At 52.0% G+C, this 18,623-nt stretch overlaps 1 protein-coding gene across 1 annotated transcript; it reads left to right on the forward strand.

Moving 5' to 3' along the window:
• The first annotated feature begins 781 nt into the window (after positions 1 to 781).
• Positions 782 to 18,575, forward strand: TGFB3 (transforming growth factor beta 3). Its single transcript, XM_063332418.1, has 7 exons — positions 782 to 1,837; positions 7,461 to 7,624; positions 8,973 to 9,102; positions 10,624 to 10,731; positions 11,542 to 11,713; positions 12,277 to 12,430; positions 14,836 to 18,575. Exons 1-7 carry the CDS (start codon positions 1,117 to 1,119, stop codon positions 14,992 to 14,994), a joined length of 1,608 nt encoding a protein of 535 aa, XP_063188488.1. The 5' UTR covers positions 782 to 1,116; the 3' UTR covers positions 14,995 to 18,575.
• Positions 18,576 to 18,623: the final 48 nt, after the last annotated feature.

Consider the following 18,623-nt stretch of genomic DNA (forward strand, 5'->3'; position numbering starts at 1 on the left):
GGGTCTCGCTCCTCCTCATCCCTGCACCTGGCGAGCTCAAAAACACCAAGACCTTGAATCCCACACCATGGCTGACTATAAAGTTAAGTATTTTCACAAATTCAGACACTGGAGTCTTCTAAAAGTGCAGTTTTCCCAAGCATTGGAGGATAAATTAGTCCCATGTCGTTCAAACCATGACGCCGGGGCCGATGTCTTGTCTCCCGTATGTGGCCCCGGCCCCTCTGCAGGCAGCGGGTGCCCGAAGCAGCCCCGACCCCGCAGCGAAGGCTGCCACGGCGAGGGCCCTCCTCAGCGCGACAGCGGCCACCTGCCCCCGGAGCCGCAGGGCTTCACCCTGCCTGCCCGACACCGTCCCCCGACCCCGCCGGGCCCGCCAGCCCCGCCGCCGGCCTGGGCCCCGCCGGGGCTGTCACAGCCCCCCTCGCCCGCAGCGCGGCGCCCGGCCCCTCCTTCCCTCGGAAACAAACCACATCAGGAAAGTATTTGGGGTATTTTTAGCCGCTTTTAATGCGATTTCGCAGCTGGAAACGGGAGGGGCCTCCCCGCGCCGGGCGGACCACCGCGAAGGGCCCGGCCGCCGCCGCCCCGCGCCCGCCGCTGCCCGGGCGGCGCCAGCAGGGGGCGCCCAAGCGCCGCCGCCGCGGCGGTGCGGCGGCCACGTCGGAGGGCGCGCGGGGCCGCCCCGCCGCCGAGGGGCCCGGCCCCGGGGCGCGAAGGGGGCTCGGCGCCGGCGGCCGTGCGGGGGGCGGCGGCGGGGCCAGGCGGGGGAAGGGGGGACGGGGTGGGGGCGGCGGCGGTGGCTGCGCGGCTGCTGAAGCCATTAGCGCGGTGCTGCGGGCGAAGGCCGGGCTTGCAGCTCCCTCCCCCGCCGGAGCCCCGTCCCGGGGACGTCATGGGAGGGAGGTATAAAATTTCAGCGGCGGGGCCGGGGCAGAGGCAGTGTGCGCGGGAGGGGCGGCGCGGCGCGGCGCGGTGCGGTGCGCGGCCGGGGCACGGCGGCCAGCGGAGACCGCGGGCGGCGCCGCTCCCGGCCGTGCGGGGAGCGCCGCGGTGCCGCGGAGCCGGGGTTGGGGCAGCGGGCGATGTAGGGCGCGGGGCCCGGCGGGGGCATGAATGGTGCAGCGAGAGGGGCGGGCGCCGCGCTCCCCCCGCGGCGGCGGGGCGGCGCGGGCCGCTGACACGTGCGGCGGCGGCGCGGCGCGGCGGGGCGCCCCCGGCTCCGCGGGACGCGGGGCGGCGCATGGGGAAGGAGCCCGGCGCGGCGAGGCACGGCGCCTGCCGCTTCTCCTTGCGGAGCGCTGCCAGCTCTTCCTGGAAGTCCTGAGTCGCGCACGGCGCAGTGAGTTCATGCACCTCCTCGCCAAGCCTCAGCCTGCGGGATCTGGGGAGGCTGCCGCCAGCACACCGCCCGGTCCCCCGCGCCCGCTCGCCGACTCCCGGAGGTCTCTCCCGGGGGCCTCCGCCGCCGCCGCCCCCTCGCACATGAAGATGTACGTGCAAAGGGCTCTGGTGCTGCTCTCCCTGCTGAGCTTCGCCACCGTGAGCCTCTCGCTGTCGTCCTGCACCACCTTGGACCTGGACCACATCAAGAAAAAGAGGGTGGAAGCCATCCGGGGGCAGATCCTGAGCAAGCTGCGGCTCACCAGCCCCCCGGAGACCGTGGGGCCGGCCCATGTGCCCTACCAGATCCTGGCCCTCTATAACAGCACCCGGGAGCTGCTGGAGGAGATGGAGGAGGAGAAGGAGGAGAGCTGCTCTCAGGACAACACCGAGTCCGAATACTATGCCAAAGAGATCCATAAATTTGACATGATCCAGGGCCTCCCCGAGCACAGTAAGTGCTGGGCTCCCCCCCGCCCCGGGGTGGCGCGCCCGCGGGGCAGGCTGCCCGGGACCCCGGGCGCGGAGGAGGGCTGGCCGGGGCCGAGGGGCGCCGGGCCCCCGCGGGAGGGGCCGCTTTCCCGGCGGGGCGGGGAGCGCGGAGGCGGGAGGGGGCTGCCGCCAAGATTTGGGGGGGCGCGTCTCCCGCCTGCCTGCGCGCTCGGGTGCGGGGGCGAGTGGGGGCGGGGGGCGCACGCCGCTGTCCCGGGGCCGGGGTGAGCGCGGGGCGGCCAGCGCTCGGAGCACCGACAGGACGGCGCGGGGCTCGGCGGGCAGCGGCTCCGCCGCAGGTGGAGGAGGAGGTGGGCGCTGGCGGCGGTGGGTTGCGGGGTCCGGGAGCGGCGTCGGCCCAGGCCCCAGCGGGGAGCAGCGAGCCAAGCCCGTGTCTGGGGCTGGGGGAAGGCGGGGAGGGGAGGGGAGAGGGGCAGAGGGGAGGTGGGGACGCAGCAGGAGAGGAGGCACCTGGTCTGGGGGCGAGTGCTCCGCACTGGGCCAGGAGAAGGCGCAGGTCTGGCGTCCGGGTGACGAGCAGGTAGACGAGCTCCTCCCTGCTGGAGCTCCAGCGGCTGCCGCAGCGATACAGGCAACCTGTTTGGTGTGTGCAGCACCCGCAGCGGTTGTAGAGAAGGTGGAGAGGCGCTTGGCGAAGAGACTGCTGCCGGGAGGACACTGTCGAGGGCGTTACTCGGATAGCCTGAGGGTTCGGAGAGCGAGCAGAAGATAACAGGGATGCTGAGCAGGTGCAAAGCAGACCGTGGTGCGAAGGGGACCCCCGGGGGAACATACACGTTGAGGAGACGTGGCAGATGTTGAGCAGGTGTGGAGCAGATGATGAGCAGGCCCAGATGCAGACACTAAACAGATTCAGGTGCAGAAGCTGAGCAGATGCAGATGCAAAGACAGAGACTGAGCAGACATGAAGCCCAAGCAGACTGCAGATGCTGAGCACATGTAGGCACAAGCAATCCTTTTGGTCCGTGCTTGGGACTCCTTAGGATTGGAAGATGTTGGTGGGCATGCAGTCATACCACCATCCAGGGTGTCCTCCTGTGAAGTAGTGCCATGCTGGGGACACAGTTTGAATGCCAGCAGTTCTGGGGAGGAGCTGTGACTTGGTGCAGGCAGCTGCAGAATGCAGTTACTCTGCCAGGTTCATGTTAATCTTGACATGAGATGAGCCGGAATAAGAGCTACAATGTGGTAATGCAAAAAATTTCACTTAAGCTCTAGCAGACTGCACTCCATCTGGTTATACGATTAGCTCTTAGCTCAGGAGACACCAAGACTCAAGGAACAGAAAGTGCACAGGGTATTAGCAGCTTACCCGTATTTCAGCATTCTTGACCTACTGAAGTGTCATTTGTGAATTCTAAAAATATATGGGGAAACCAAGTGTCTGTGCACAATAGTACTGCCACACTGTGAACCAGTGTGTTTTGGGGAAGGAAACTGGGAAAGCACAACAGCAGGAAATGAAGTCAGAGCAGTGGATTTGGATAAAGTAGAGGGGAAAGAGTAATGAAGACATGTGGTGCACGAGAAGGAGCAGTGAGGACTGACTGTGCGTTGGGGAAAATTCCTATGGAAATGAATGAACCTGTCCCATCTCCTCATAGGACACTGGGTCAAGGTGCTGAGCAGTGGGTTCAAAAGACCAAGTAGTGCTGAGATTGAATTCCTGGGAGCGGGCAGTTGTAGATGCCACCACCCAGAGAAAGAGGGAACTTTGGAATTGGGTCACAGTGGGAGAGACTAGCTCCAGACAGGCCATGGTGTCAAGAGACGTGCTCCTTTTGAAACCTGTGGAGTTTCATCGCTTACACCATGGCTGGATTTGGCCCTGTGTCTTCAGAAGTGGCTGATGTTCAACTTTCCCATGACTCTGTCACTCTGCCAGGTGGTGATCTCAGAGCATGCTCTGAGCCAAAGCCAGTCTCCTCTGGGAGGGAAGGGGAGGACTGCTCCATTGAGGGAACCACGAGGACAATACAGACGAGTCTGAAATGCGTGTGCACACAAACTGTTCTAGCTCCAAACTATTACTTAAGTGGCTCATAGGCTCAGAGAACTCATCCTTCTGAAAGACTTAAGACCCAAAAGTGAGGAGAGCTGAGGAGCAAAAATAGCAGCGGGGAGAGCCCCCTCCTAGGAAGGAAGGATATTCAGGACCAGGTTCCCCATCCCTACTCTGAGCTGTTTGGTGACTCAAATGGTCTTTCTGCTGTGCTTCTCAGGCACATCGCCTGAATTATAAGGGACTTTCTTTCAGAGAATAACTTGCTCTTGACCAGCCATTCACTTCAGGGATCTCCTAAAACTCATGGGGGTTCAGACTTGGTTAGATTCAAGCTCAGGGAGCATCTCCAACAGTCCTGCAATGGCTTTGCTTATCTTCCTGAGGAAAAACAGATGACCTTTTCCAAGCCAGCTTGAGAGACAAGGCAATTAAAGCCATGGGTCACTGGGGCCAAGCATCTCTTCCCTCCAAATCTGCTACCTGCAGAGTTCCAGAAGGATTTTTTTTTTTTCTCTAAAGTTTTGCAGCTTTGGCATGAAACACCTTGACATACCAATGGTGTAACATGGAGTGAGGCAGTACCTGCTGACAGACAGCCTGCCCTTCTTTGACATCAAACTCTTAACTGCAGCCATCAGCCTTCCTGGGGCTTGCCAGAAACAGCAGCTGTGTAGGATCGTCAGCATGTGGAGAACCTGCACCGTGCTGAGAGCAGTGGTAGGAAGAGGGAAGCTCCCAAAAGAACCTGCTCCCTGTATCACACTGTCCATGCTAAGAGGCTACTGGTTTCATTGTTTGTGCAGTCAACAGCTCTGGGCTGTCTGCTGCTCCACAGTAATAGCAGGGTCTGATCGTGAGGATACATCCTGTCGTGTCAGACATAGCCTGGCACGGGTGCACAGGGTGTCACAGATTCCCTGTCTCCAGGCTTGGTTACAGCCACTGAGTGTTGTGGACTGGAAGATCTTGCAGGGATATTGCCTTCAGGCTTTGTTCTGTGCTGGTAGGTGGACACGTCCGGATTCCAGTGTGATTAACACACCTAAGCTGGGACTGGACCAAGTTTCCTGAAAAACCACCTTGCCTCCTTTGCCTGTGACCTCTTGCAAAAAGTACTTTGCCCAAAAGGAGTCAGCTTACTGGGAGTCAGTCGTGTATCTCGGACACCCTGCTATGAGAAGCAGGCTCCAACCTCACAGTGTTCAGAGTGAAACACAGAACACAGCTCCATCTCCCCTTCACAGGGAGCTTGTTCCCAGGGTATGAAGGGAACATGAAACAACTTCTTAGGGAAGGGAAGATAGCTATTACTGTTTCCACTAGGAAGGTCTCCCAAGACAGCGGCACCTTGCTGAAGTAGGCAGAAGGCAAAGTGGGGACACCAGGCAAAATACAGTAGATACAGTAATGTCTTACCACCATGGCTACCTAACAGCCAAAAATCTTACGGAGATGATAAACAATGAATTATTTTACCTGTAACCCGCTCTGTGCTGTAAGACCAGGTCTGCAGTCTCTAAACAGACTGGCACATAAAACACTACTGCTGGAAACAGATACTGGGCTAGGCTGACCACTGGTCTGATCTAGAAAGGCATTTCTGATGATTACTGGGACACCCCTCGTGGACAGGCAGGCAGGTCTGAAATGAAAGGGCAGGTGTTAACAGCACTATTAATAGGGCTAGGAGTGCAAAACAGCTTAAAGGGGTATTAAAATACAGTATCTGCCTAGATCGAGGACACAGAACAGTTATCAGTGTTACGACTTCAGCCAGGAAGGTGCCTCTGGGCATTTAATGAGATCAGAGCTTGGGTTTTCTGCTGTTTTTCTGTGGCATAAAGCCTAGAACTGGTCACAGTGGTGGAGTCCCCGCAGGGGGTGTCCTTGTGTGGCTTGGTGTACTCTTTGCACTGCAGGGTTGCTGGGCTGAGCATACCAGCTCATGGCTGCAAAGAGGTCTGGTCTCCAGGGATTACCGAATGTCTATCTCTTCAACAGCAGCCAGAGCCTTTCCTGTACAGGAAAGCTGTTCCAGTCAGTAGTACAAATGACAAAACCCCTGCCAATTAAAGCCCAATGTGAGCATCTGGTCATTAGCTTCTTGAGTAAAACTCCAGCACTGTAAGAAGGCATCCTTGTAAACTGACAGGCTCCTGCTTGCTGAATCTGAGCGCAGCATGAGAGGAAGACCTTCGTCTTCGTGGAGATGACTCTGGAAGTGCACCAGTGTTGCTCAAACCAGAATTTGGCACGGGAGGTGAACCTCTGTGCTCAGGCACTGTTTCACACTATCCCGTCTTCAGAAGCTGTTTCCCTGGGGAGATAGTGGTGGTGTTGAGCAGAGAGGGGATGATTCCAGTAATCTAAAATTAAGGTTGCTTCAACTAGGGCTTCCAGCCTATTTGTCACAGGCTGGAGCTGTGGCTGAGAACAGGTGATAGCTTTTGTTTCTGTTTCTTTTTTTGTTTAAAAACAATTTAAATATCAGCTGACATGACAGCCCCTGTCTTGCATTGGACAACACTCGGAGGTCATATGAGAGGCTCTGTAGGGCCGCAAACCTGCACTTGGGTGTAGAGCAGGAGCTGCTGTGTCTTGTCTGTAGGAAGCCTTAATGATGCTAGAACCTTGAGGGCTAATAGAGGTCAATAGGAGAGGAACAACAGTGACACCTAAGCCTTTTCCATGGGACTAAAATGGTCCCAGTGAAGAGGCTTGTTTTCTCTTGAGGACTCTGTTTTGGACCTCATAGCTTTTACCTACTCTTTTTTGGGGCATCTGTGAAATGGATCTTCCTGTTCAAACAGCACACAACAAGGCAGAGAATTGCTGTGTTATTTCCTGCCCATGTGTCTGATCTCTGCAGGCCTCTCAGCACTAATACTCTGTCCCTGAAGAACTTTGTATCTAGTACTATTCCTTAATTCCTTCTCCGGGTCACATGTGAGAACTGATCTTAAAACCCAGTTCTTTCAGTACACACTGAACAGTTATTGCCCCCCCAAAGTCCTCCACACCTCATGCTTTCTGGACACTTGGCTGGCTTTCATTTTAGGAGACAATGTAAAGGTTCATAAAACAAAGATTCAGTGGTAATGGGATCACCTCCTGTGTGGCTTCATGCCTCCAGCATGAACAGAGTCACACCATCATAGCTACTGGGAACGGCCCCCACTAGCTGCAAATGAGGTTGCCCCATCACCTTGGCTGGTGTTGTCATTTTGGATGCAGCAGACTTGGGAGCAGTAGCAATATTTGATGAACAGAGTTAGAAGAGATAATATTAAAACTACTGTGGTTGATCTCTTCTGATTCTCTGGCCTGTAGCATTGAAATAATGGTGGCAGTAGTGGGAAGATTTTGCAAAATGTTGCAGTGTAGATCAAATCTGAGTGAATTCATCCTGTATTATCTTTAGCTAGATAGCCATGCTTCACAGTGGCAAGATGTTTGAATGACAAGCCTCTGCTGGAAAGCTCTTTCTCAGACAGTATTTATTTGAGATCCCACCCCTCTGACTTATGGTTCTCAGTCTTTCCATCTTTCTTTCTCCTAGATGAGTTGGGCATTTGTCCAAAAGGTGTCACCTCCAATGTGTTCCGCTTTAATGTGTCCTCGGCAGAGAAGAACAGCACCAACTTGTTCCGGGCTGAGTTTCGAGTGCTGCGTGTCCCCAACCCGAGCTCCAAACGCAGCGAGCAGCGCATTGAGCTCTTCCAGGTGAGTATTCTTCTCGCCTTCCCCTGTGCCTGAGCCCATAATTGCTTGGCTCCTTAATGGCTGCCTCAACTGATACGTGCAGGGGCACAGAAGAGAGAGAGAGAAGAAATCCTATGCTGTACCCCAGGTTTCTTCCAGCATATGCAGTGATACAGTCACCTTTCTTTCCTGTTACAGTGTGGTGCTGTCCTTTCCCCACTCACGTTGGCTGGCTGCTCCGAGCACCCTGGCGTGGTGCCCCCTGCAGCTCTTTGCTGCACTGAGAAGGGAGCTGCCTCTCACCAGTGGAGGAGCCCTGACCCTTCTGTCACATCTCCATGCCTAGGTCCCTTGGCAGTTTTGTTCCTTTGACTGTCGCAATACAGTTGGTGCTAATCCAATGGGTGGAGCGCTCTTTGTCGTCAGTGACTTACTGGAAAAGTAACGCTTGCTTTCAATGTTCCCTTCAGCAGCAGCTCCTCAGGGGCACAATTCATGCCACCGTTAATTCAGGTACTTCTCTGGAGTTTGGTTTGAACCCATGGACTCCCCTGTCAGAATAAGGTCTGGTTCAGGTTTGGAAGTGGTCTTAGGCTGGACTAATTGTACAGTTTAGCATCCAGGCGGCACATTCCCACAAGCTGGTGTCTGTCCACTTTGCAGTAAGAGTGCAGCTAAAATTGCCCTGTAGCTGGTAGCTCTTCAGGACTTCCTGGAATTCAGCTTCAAAGGTCAGAGCAATTCTCCACCAGATGACACAACTGACAAGAAGGCAATGCCGGAGCTTCTCCATAGGTTCAGTGCTCTGTGGAGTGAACCTGGGGTCCTGCAGGAAGGAACGCCTTGCACAGGCTGTGGCTGTTTGTCCGGAAGCGGGAAGAAATGTCAGAGCAGGGGGAGAGGTCTCCGAACCTCATCAGCCCTGGTCTGTTTTGATAGAAGTTGAAGACCGTAGGACGCATGAAAATGCCACTCCATAGACTTGCTGGGCAAGGGACCTGTGGCAAGATGCCTGCTGCTAGTTTTAGTCTGAAATCCAGACCCACATCCCACAGGTATATACAGAAACAAAACCACACATTAGATCCATTGCTGTGTGCTTCTGCCTCTGGATATGTGCCCCAAAACAAGGATAAATTGAGACAGGCATGCTGCTTAGGACACAGAAATAAGCATTGTGTAGATTTCTGGAGTTCAGGTTGTTTGTGAAACGTGTCCTCACCTGTGCCAGGGTATTCCTGGTGTCTCACTTGCCAGGTCCAGCCTTCTGAATTAGTTTTTAGCAAGCTGTAGAAGAAGAAAGACTCGAGGCTATTCCTTCCTTATGCACAGCACCGGCTGATTCTCTCTACCACTCCTTCTGATGCAGATCCTTCGGCCGGATGAGCACATAGCAAAGCAGCGCTACCTCAGTGGCAGGAATGTGCAGACACGGGGCTCCCCTGAGTGGCTATCCTTCGATGTCACCGAGACTGTGCGTGAGTGGCTTCTGCACAGAGGTAGGGGTCTTAGCTGGGCTGGGTGTCCAGGCATCCACAGAAATGTGGATCAATGTTTTTTGCGTGAACTTGGCTCACATAGAGAACAGCTTCTTTCAGTCTGAGAACAAGCCTTCCCCCAGAGAGCTACCTCAGTGCGTGACGTTTGCTAGATTCCTAGCTCTGTCCTGGAGTCTCCACTGTGTAGCTCTGTGGGCTGAGTCAGAACGAGGATTCATCCTCTGGAGGAGAAAATTGTTTTCACTGAGATGCTGGGACTTCTTCTGGTTCTTCGATTCTAAGCCCAGGGGGGACCCCTCTGCTTGTCTAAACTATAACGTGCAATACATAGACAATGAGGATTGCTCTGGTTTAATTTTCATGTGGACTGCAGCAAATCTAGTAGGGGGAAAAAACCAGAAAGAATACTGGTTTCTTTAGCTGTTTACAGCTTGGCAGGTATAAAGGTGAGGAAATACCAGAGGCTGACACACCTAGACAGATGGAGACTTTAGCACTGCAGAGAACATACCTCTGCCACCACTGGGCAGCCCAACAGATAGTTATGGGGCAGCTCCCAGCAAGAACACTGACTCCATTCACAGCTGGAGCATAGGCACCGTGACTCACAGCTGGATTGGCCTCACAGATAGAAGCTAGGTGCCACTGAAAACTGGAATGCAGGTACTGGCAAGCAGCCGCTCCCTGGAAGGGTAAGCTGTGAGCTTGTAGGCTCCTCCTTTTTCAAGCAATTTAAGTCATGTCCTGATGGCTGGAGTTCAGGGCTGGAACTGCAGTGAGCTCTGGGCAGGCAGTCTAGCTGACAAGACATCACAGAGTATACAGAGCTTAGGAAAAAAGGTGCTAGGCACCTTGTCAATGCCCGAGGGAGCCAGATGTTTTAATTCATGACACAACATAAAAAAGGAGCTTTCATAAGAGTCTTGTGTTCCCTTAGTCAGGCCCACACAGCATGACTGGTCCAGGAAGTTATTATGAAAATAGACTTGCCTCTGGAAAGTCTGTGTGACTTAGACTGCTAGCAGTTCAACAAAACAGGAGGTTGCAGCTGCTGAGAAAAAGGCTTCCAGTGAAACTACTTGTCCATATCCAACTCACTCATTTTCAGTTCTCTCCTTCAGACACTAACCAGAAACCAGATAGTAGACAGGTACTGAGGATGGCAAAACTGATTTAACACAGACACCACAAGGCAGCTTTCCAGTGGAGCTCCCTGAAACTCACAAATCCTTTTGGATGCTGAATAGCCTAAAAAACGTAGCCAGGAGCACCCTTCTCACCTGCCCAGGAAGTTCCCTTTAGCAAGAGCAAAGCTTCTGGCACAGGTGGAGCTGCAAGATTCTGCTTCCCGTTTTCCTTTCCAAGGCAGCTTCTGTTCCCCAACTCTGATAGCATCCCTGACTTTGAGACCGACCCATAGCCTAGGAGCTACCACAGTACATGTCCTCACTGAAACTTCCCTGTGCCAGGAGCTGTCCCAGCTGAGGAAGACTGTTTCTCACAGAGTCATCTTCTTTGCAGAGTCCAACCTTGGCCTGGAAATTAGCATACACTGTCCTTGCCACACTTTTCAGCCCAACGGGGACATCTTGGAGAATTTGCATGAGGTCTTGGAGATCAAGTTCAAAGGTGATAAAGAGCTGGGTTATGGGAGGCTGTTGGGGAAGGGAAAGCCTGGTGTATCTAAAGAAAAAACCCGAGGTCTTGCTTTGTGTATTTGAGCGTTTTATGTTGCATAACGTTTGGCTTAAGCATACACATCTGGGTCTGCATGTTGATTATATAGGTGTATCCACTTTGTACATAGGTTAGAAATGGAAGAAAGTAAGTGCAGGCTGGGTGGGTTTGCACGATTGTCTGCAGAAAGGAATAATTCTGTATTTTCATGTCTCTCTGGGAAGTTCAGCTTGATGCCTTCTCAGATTTCCACAGAGGCTCCGCTTTCCAGTTAGGGTGACTGAAACACAAGGAAGTCAGGCATCCTGTGTGAGGTGGCCCAGAGAGTCAGTGGCTTGGCTGGCCTAAGAACTAGGAACCTCCTGGCTTGCAGCCCTTGGCTGCAGCCACTGGCCCCCACAGGCTCCATTTCTGAGGCTGTTCTGCGGAGTGCCAATGATCTGACATCTTCTTTAAACCATTCATCTTCCTGCCTGTCCTGGGAGGGAAGCCAGGAGTGAGTGGGATGGATTAATGGCCCCACCATCAGTTTGCAAATGGTAAAACAGGTGGCCCATAAGCCTCTATTTCAGGCCTGCAGCAGTCAGGTTCACCAGCAGTAAAGGGGTCCCGGTGAGGGAAGAAGTCCCAAAGTGGACATGATGCCTTAAAAACTTTCACCTGGTTCAAGGGCAGGCATGGGAGCGTTAAATGCACTGAAAAGTCTTTTTGCATCCTCCACTTCCACACTGATTTCTTTGTGGATCCTGTTTTTCTCTGAAGGCATTGATAGTGAGGATGACTATGGCCGTGGGGACTTGGGGCGTCTGAAGAAGCAGAAAGACTTGCATAATCCCCACCTCATCCTGATGATGTTACCCCCACATCGGCTGGAGAGCCCAGCGCTGGGAGGCCAGAGAAAGAAACGGGCCCTGGATACCAACTACTGTTTCCGGTAAGTGAGAATCCTGCCTGGAGTGACCATGTGCCGTGTCTGAGGTGGGCAAGCCTGGCAAGTCGCCATGCCACCCGGAAAAGCAGAGCTCTCCAAGGGGGTCGTTGGTCACCATGGTGCCACAGGGGCCACATGAGGAGCATAGCTCAGCCACATGCTCCTCGTGGTGTCCAAGAAGGGGACGCTGGCCAGCTCAGCAGAGTCACTGTGTGGTTCTGGCTGTGCCATTGGCTAGAGGGATACTTGCAAGTGGCTTCTTGGAGCACAGCCTGGGCAGGGACCGGCGATGGCCCCCTGCCAGAGAGCAGCTGGGTGCTGCTTGTGGGCGCGTGAGGTGCTGCCTCCCTGGGCCAGTGGTGAAGCCGCCTGCTGGCAGGCACAAGCAGCACCCGGCTGCTGAGCTGCCCACCACTGCTCGCCTGTGCCGCTCCTCTGCGCTTGGCGCAGGCAGACACCACCTCCCACTGGGCACTGCTGCTCCTCATCCTGCTCAGGAAGCTGCACCACACAATCACGTACAAGGCCCCTCTTTAGATTCACTGTGTTTCTATACTGTGTTTCAGGAACCTGGAGGAGAACTGCTGCGTGCGTCCTCTGTACATCGACTTCCGGCAGGACCTTGGCTGGAAATGGGTCCACGAGCCTAAGGGCTACTTCGCTAACTTTTGTTCGGGCCCTTGTCCGTACCTCCGCAGTGCAGACACCACTCACAGCACGGTATATCCAGTATATTATCCTGTCAGGGCCTGTGGCTGTGACTCCCCCTTCCTCCTTAAGTCTGATCATACCCAGTCTCTTCAAAGCGGCAAAAGCCATTCAGATCAATAGTTGCAAAAAAACTGTCCAAGGAAATGCAGAAAAGAGTCTAGGTGGTTCAGCAGGGAAAAGGTGCTTCCTTTGGAGTCAATACTGAGTCCATGCTTCTAGCCAGATGTTAAGGAGTAGGATGCTGCTGTCTCCTGGATAAGATGTGAAACAGCAGGATTGATGGTTTTAGGGTACTTACTTGGTAATGGCCAGGGTATTAACTGAATTGTTCACATCAAACATCAACTCTGGTAATAATCTTCTGCCTAAATTTCTCCTGCGGTTTGCACTGGATAGAGGATTTTTCTATGCTCTGTGCCAGGCTGTTATGCAAAACTGTTGTGTCATGGCAGGCAGCTGCCGTCTGCTACCTCAGGGGCAGCTATAGCCTGAAAATGAAGGGAAATCTGTGTCCGTGGCCAGAAGTGAACATAGCCATGCAGTAAGCTCTCCTTTCTGCGCAGGCATCCCTTCCAGCTGTATAAATCCCACCTGACCTATGGCGGGGAGGAACCTACTGGGCAGTGTGGTTCATGAATAAAAACTGGCACAAAGCAAATGTCTTTAGGTAACTTACGCATAACCACTGTTTAACATGAGTACACTAGGCAGTCTTTGGGAAGAATACCACCTGAGGCTGGTGTTTTCTTACACACTCTACAGTGGAAGAAAAGCAATAGAAAAGCACAGGCAAGGGGGAAGTACCAAGGGAAGAAGACAAACTAAGGAGCAGGCAGGCCATTGCTGAAGCAAGAAAAACCAGAGGAAAATCCTGTGCTTCTGTCCACAGAAAAGGCGGAAATCCAGACAATGCAGCAGCTCACTAGCAGCTTAACTTCAGGTTTCGCTAAAAAAAGTTACAGGAAAAAGCAGATTGAGCCAAAGAATAGATAACTAGGTAAACATGATATTGCAGAAAAGATGCTAAGTTGCTTGACAGCTTGAGAGTCTGCACAGCAGCAAGACTCGCTGAAGCTCAAGGACTAATACCAGTGGGAACAGTCAATCTGTGGGAATGAAGGAGTGAACAGATGCTGGACAGTAAGCAGAAGACAAAGCAAGGGAATGAACAGCTTTGAAAGGGTAATGGGCATGTAGCTTTACCATCTGGTTGACCTGAGAAGCTCTCTAGTAGATAACTGGACCGAATCAGTGTGAGAGAAAGAATTTAGAATGGTTCCTTCCTAATGTTCTTTTCTTGGGCAAGAAAGGAAACCATCAAGTGTTAAGGTCAGCTGAGTGATCCAAGAAACCTTTAGAACAATATAGCTGCTGACAGCTTGCCAGCACCACCAAGGAAAAAAACACGGTAAAAAGAGGATTTCTCACCAGTCTGTTTAACCTACTGTCTCTGTTGAGTAGAGCAGCCCCAGAGCATGTGGTACCCCTGTGGTACAGCCAGGGGGACTTTCTGAGTATCCCAGAGAGTTTCCACCAGAACGACTGCGATTACATGGATCTGGATGGTAGAACAGGATGTTTTCTTAGCACCTCTCATCCCCAAACTAAAGTAGTAAAACACAATGTGCCAAACCCTGTCACTTATACCAAATAAGCACTAACAAGACCACAGTAGTGCAGGTGAGATCATGTTTTGGCCCCACAACTCAAGAAGCTGCTTCCTGTTGAGAAGTGGCCACCTCTGGCAAGAAACGTGGCAACTGTTCTGAGTGGTTACATGGCTGAAGTGTACAGTCATCTGTGGGCTGGGGCCAGTTGGGAGGAGGAATCCAGTGGGGTCCCGCAGGACGCTCTCTTGGCTCCAGTGCTATAGTGTAGTGACTTGGAGGATGGAGTGGAGGGAGAAAGCATCAGACAGTTCAAAGCTAGGAGGGAATTGTGGATACTCAAGAGGATTGGCATCCATCCAGTGCTATCTAGAGATGTTGGTTGAAATAGGCAGCACTTTTTTCTTCTGGTTTCTTTAATGGAACCCAAGACAACGTGGCTCCAGGCTAGTTACACCCAGCCTTGTTAAAAGCAAAAATTGTGACTCTATCCACCATATCAAATTAGAGATGAAAGGAGACAACTACTTGAACTCCTTCAACTCTCAGGCATCACCCACAGAGCAAGGCTACTACAATTTAAAAAAAAAAAAAAAAGTCTTAAGAGTCAGGCCAGGGCAGGTGACACCCTTTAGAAGCAGGCCATGATCGGGAAGTGACAGGGGAGTATTGCTCGCCTCAAGGAAATACCCTCTGGTAAGCACAGTCTAAACAGCTAGAGACCGGTTAGCATTGCAGTCCCTTCCTGTCCTCAACCAACTGAAACATGTTTCTGACTTTGTCACCCCATTTGCTTTGTTTCTGCAGGTGCTGGGCTTATACAACACGCTGAACCCTGAGGCATCTGCTTCGCCCTGCTGCGTACCCCAGGACCTGGAGCCGCTCACTATCTTGTACTATGTTGGGAGGACCCCCAAAGTGGAGCAGCTCTCCAACATGGTGGTGAAATCCTGCAAGTGCAGCTGAAAGGCATCCTGGCCCGCCCAAAGCCAAGAGAGAAACTGTCAGCACCTACTCTCCTGCTCCCAGGCCAACACAAAAGGAACTGCGGGGCAGAGACTACGCATGCTGAGGGCCAAGTGCCAAACCCTGTGGCTTATGGTCTGGCAGCCCTTGGGGATCTCTTTTGGAACATTTCTTGGTCTTGTTGGCAGTGTCATGTTCCTTCTGGGAGTTACTTTGGTGACACGAAGGCCACACTATTCAAAATGGCTGGACAGTTGGTGCGGAAGAGAAGGATAGGCTGGAGGAACTGCTGTGTTTAAATGCTGGGTGGTTGAGCTGGGAAAGCGAGGGAATGAGAAAGAGCAGAAGGAATGGAAATGGGGAGATATTTTCTCTTCTAGCTTTAGCTACCTTAGGACCTCAGCCCTCCCCACTGGCCTGAAGAATTAAAGGTTTCCCCTGTAGGAGGAAACCCTGAAAGTTTCTTTAGAGAAAGAAAATGCACCAAGAAGGGAAGCTGCTGAGAGAAGAAATGCTCAGAGATACACTTAGACTTTTGTTCCTCAGAGGTGTGATCCAGGAGTCCTGCAACTGAAACTCTGTGTGCGTCTGCCAAACCTGTAAGTTCAGTTGGCAGATCCTGGCTATTCATTTCTAAATGCAAACTGCAAGGCTCCCAGCCAGCCTGCTGAGGGTGGGCAAATACAAGGAAAGAGGGTGCTGAGTCCATTTTCAGAGGGACTGATGTCTCCATTCAGCTCTTTTCCCTTCCTGGAGTTTCTGAGAGATCATTTCTGGGTTGGGGCAAGAGCAATATCTCTGGGTACCTGAATATTGGGCCCATTCATTTGTGAGCTGATACACCCTGAGGACCTCCTGTCTGTTGTGGTTTGTGAGGTGCTTTGGGGTGTTCTGCATGATGACCTGAACGTGGCCCAGGCCTCACCTGCCAAGACTTAAAAAATAGTAATCTCAAAAACATTGTAAAAAATAAATATTTGAGGGGGGAGATGCTCTTTTTTTCACAAGCAAGTTGTTTGTTGGAGGGTTAGATGGTTTGCTGTTTTTAAACTGCTACTGCTGTGGCATACTCAGTCAGTCTAAAGTCCTTCCCCTTTCCAAAATGTCTCTTCAAAGGAACAGGCAGAATTTAGGTCAGCCAGAGAGCCCCAGAATGGAAATTCCTTGGTACACTCAAACCGTGCCTGGTGTATATGTGCCCTGTCCCGCCCATGTCCTTCAGACATGTACATCACCTCTGGCACCCGCTTTTGATAGATTTCATATGTAGCTCCCCTCAAATGTAAAACACTTTCAGCAATACTGTTTAAATAACCAGGGCAGTACAGTTGCCACAGCTGACAAATGTCCTATGTCCATTTGAATATATATGGTCGGCCAGTGCAGACTTGTACAGGCAGGTAAATAACACACCCATCCTCCCAGTTGACAGAGAACATTGTAGATGCTCATAAAAAGCTCACAGATGTTGCCCAGGCAAGAATACTTTTTTAAAAGAATGGTCTTTTTCAGACATTTTTACCCATTTTTACCCACGGGTAAAAAACTCCGGTGCTTGCATGCCACATGAGACTCAGAGGCTGCCTCTCTGACTCCAAACCACAACTACTTAAAGTCATGTTCTAGGGATCACAGAGGTTCCTCTCTGTCCCCTGGCCCCCAGCAACTAAGTGTAAAATGACACCTAGCTGGTTAATCGCTCATGGCCAGGGCTGCCCATGGGCAACTCAGAATTCACCTCTTCCATAAGCCCTTCACAATAATGGCTGCTTCCATATACCTCACATGAGGCTGCCGTAACATGTAATCTCAAACATTTTAATAAACTATAAACAACCCTTCCTGCACCATCACCAGCATGCTAGAGGTTAGAAAGGGTGGGTCAGCAGAGGGAGCCTGCCAACCTGGCTGGTGCACACATGGTGTGACAGAGGCACTCCCCAGCACTTAGCTCTATCCCTTTCATCGCTCTGGGGCTCCTTGACCTGTCATGGGTGTGATGATGAAAGGTGCAGCTCTGACCAGTCCTGCAGCACTACTGTATTACTGTGACCTGGTGCAGCTCTCCATGCCCATGCTTCCCCCTCGCCTCCCCAAGGAGGGAGCAAATAAATACGTTATGATTACACTACCATGCTGACAGGCCAGAAATTTAGTGGCTGTAATGGGGGTTGGGGGGGAAATCCAGATGCCAATTGGCGTAGGAATTCTCTCTAATCTCCTTTTAGCAGCAGTCCCTGGGGAGGTTTTGGTTTACAAGCTGCAGCCTGTTCTTTGGTCATTGCTCCTCCTGAGCCCTAGGCTGGCTCTGCTGCCCATCCAATTGAAGGGCTTCCTTGCTAGTAAAGGGGAAAAAAAAAAAACCAAAAAACAAAAAACTAAGAAGGGGGAGCTGCAAAGAGCTGAGCTAGAACACTTGCACAGCTCACAGTCCTACGTGGCACTTGGAGCACGTCAGAACCACCCACGGATTAACCCTGGCAAGCCCCTTGAAGTGGGTCTGTCTTACTAGCCCCAGTTCACTGCTGCTCCTCAGTGGCAGGGAGGGGTGGCACAAGGGCCAAGCTGTTTATCTCCTTGGAAAGGAGGCAAAATGACAATGCAGCATCAGGGGACAAGAGTCTTGGGGCATCCAGCCAGTAAGGACAAGGTAATCTCATAGATACAGTAATCCTTGAAGTCAAACGGACACATTTCAGTTCTGCTTCTCTGTCCAGCCCTCTGTTTCCCTAGCAACATTTGAGAAGTAGATTTGTGAGACAGGATCTGAATTCATTTTCTTACAATTAAAATAGCTTTTCTAAGAGTGTTTTAGCTATAATTCAGCAACAAACGAAACTATCTACATGGGGTTAATAACACATTGAATACACTCCTGGGTGCAGGCTTACCAAAACGTTTCAGGACACTTGTGTGAGAAGGCAGAAGGCAGTTCTCTATATGCTCCGTTACTAGATGGCAAATTGAGGAAAACAATGGGAAAGAAAAAGTGGGATCTTCACTGCCAACACTGAATACAGCTCCCAACAGTTCCCTTTTGTTGTCCCCAGGAACAAGCAAAAGCTGATGAAAACAATCCCAGCACACTGTCTAACAAAGATCAATGGTTAGAAAGAGTGAAAAAACCCCTATTCTGCACTGCCATAAGGCAGATCCTACACAGATGATCAAACGACCGTCTGTGCAGTCCCTGCTTCTCTGTGACACACTCTATTCCAGCATGCAAGAGGCCTAGACCTGAACTTGAACACCTTGTTTTTCAGGCTGTAGTGCATTATAGAGCTCTGCAAGGAACACTGCTTCAGTACATACAGGAACGTACATTGGTATTTCAGCAAACAGCCTTTGCAGGCTAAATGAGTCTTTGTTCCCTGGTCTTTGGGTTGGACGGTCTCTAGCTATCTCACTGCACTTACAAAAAGCAGTAGTACATCCCCGTTACTACTGTGTGAACTGGGATATGCTGCATTCTGTTTCACCTTTCCATAACAACAGATATCAGTATACACAGTAAACAAAGATGAACCATGTCCAAAAGTAATAAAAGATACAAAAGACAAACATACCTGTCCGCTCCTCTGACAACATCATACCTCTGTTCTGCTCTGTCCTGTGATGTCTCACATCTC

The sequence above is a fragment of the Chroicocephalus ridibundus genome, chromosome 4, assembly GCF_963924245.1.
Source record: "Chroicocephalus ridibundus chromosome 4, bChrRid1.1, whole genome shotgun sequence".
In the NCBI taxonomy this organism is placed as follows: Eukaryota; Metazoa; Chordata; class Aves; order Charadriiformes; family Laridae; genus Chroicocephalus; species Chroicocephalus ridibundus.

What these genes read in the sequence shown, in the direction of transcription:
- TGFB3 (XM_063332418.1), top strand. Translation starts at nt 1,117, where the DNA reads ATGGTGCAGCGAGAGGGGCGGGCGCCGCGCTCCCCCCGCGGCGGCGGG. An exon ending in CCAGGGCCTCCCCGAGCACA is followed by an intron (nt 1,838 to 7,460) that starts GTAAGTGCTGGG and finishes TCTTTCTCCTAG; the next exon opens with ATGAGTTGGGCATTTGTCCA. An exon ending in AGCGCATTGAGCTCTTCCAG is followed by an intron (nt 7,625 to 8,972) that starts GTGAGTATTCTT and finishes CTTCTGATGCAG; the next exon opens with ATCCTTCGGCCGGATGAGCA.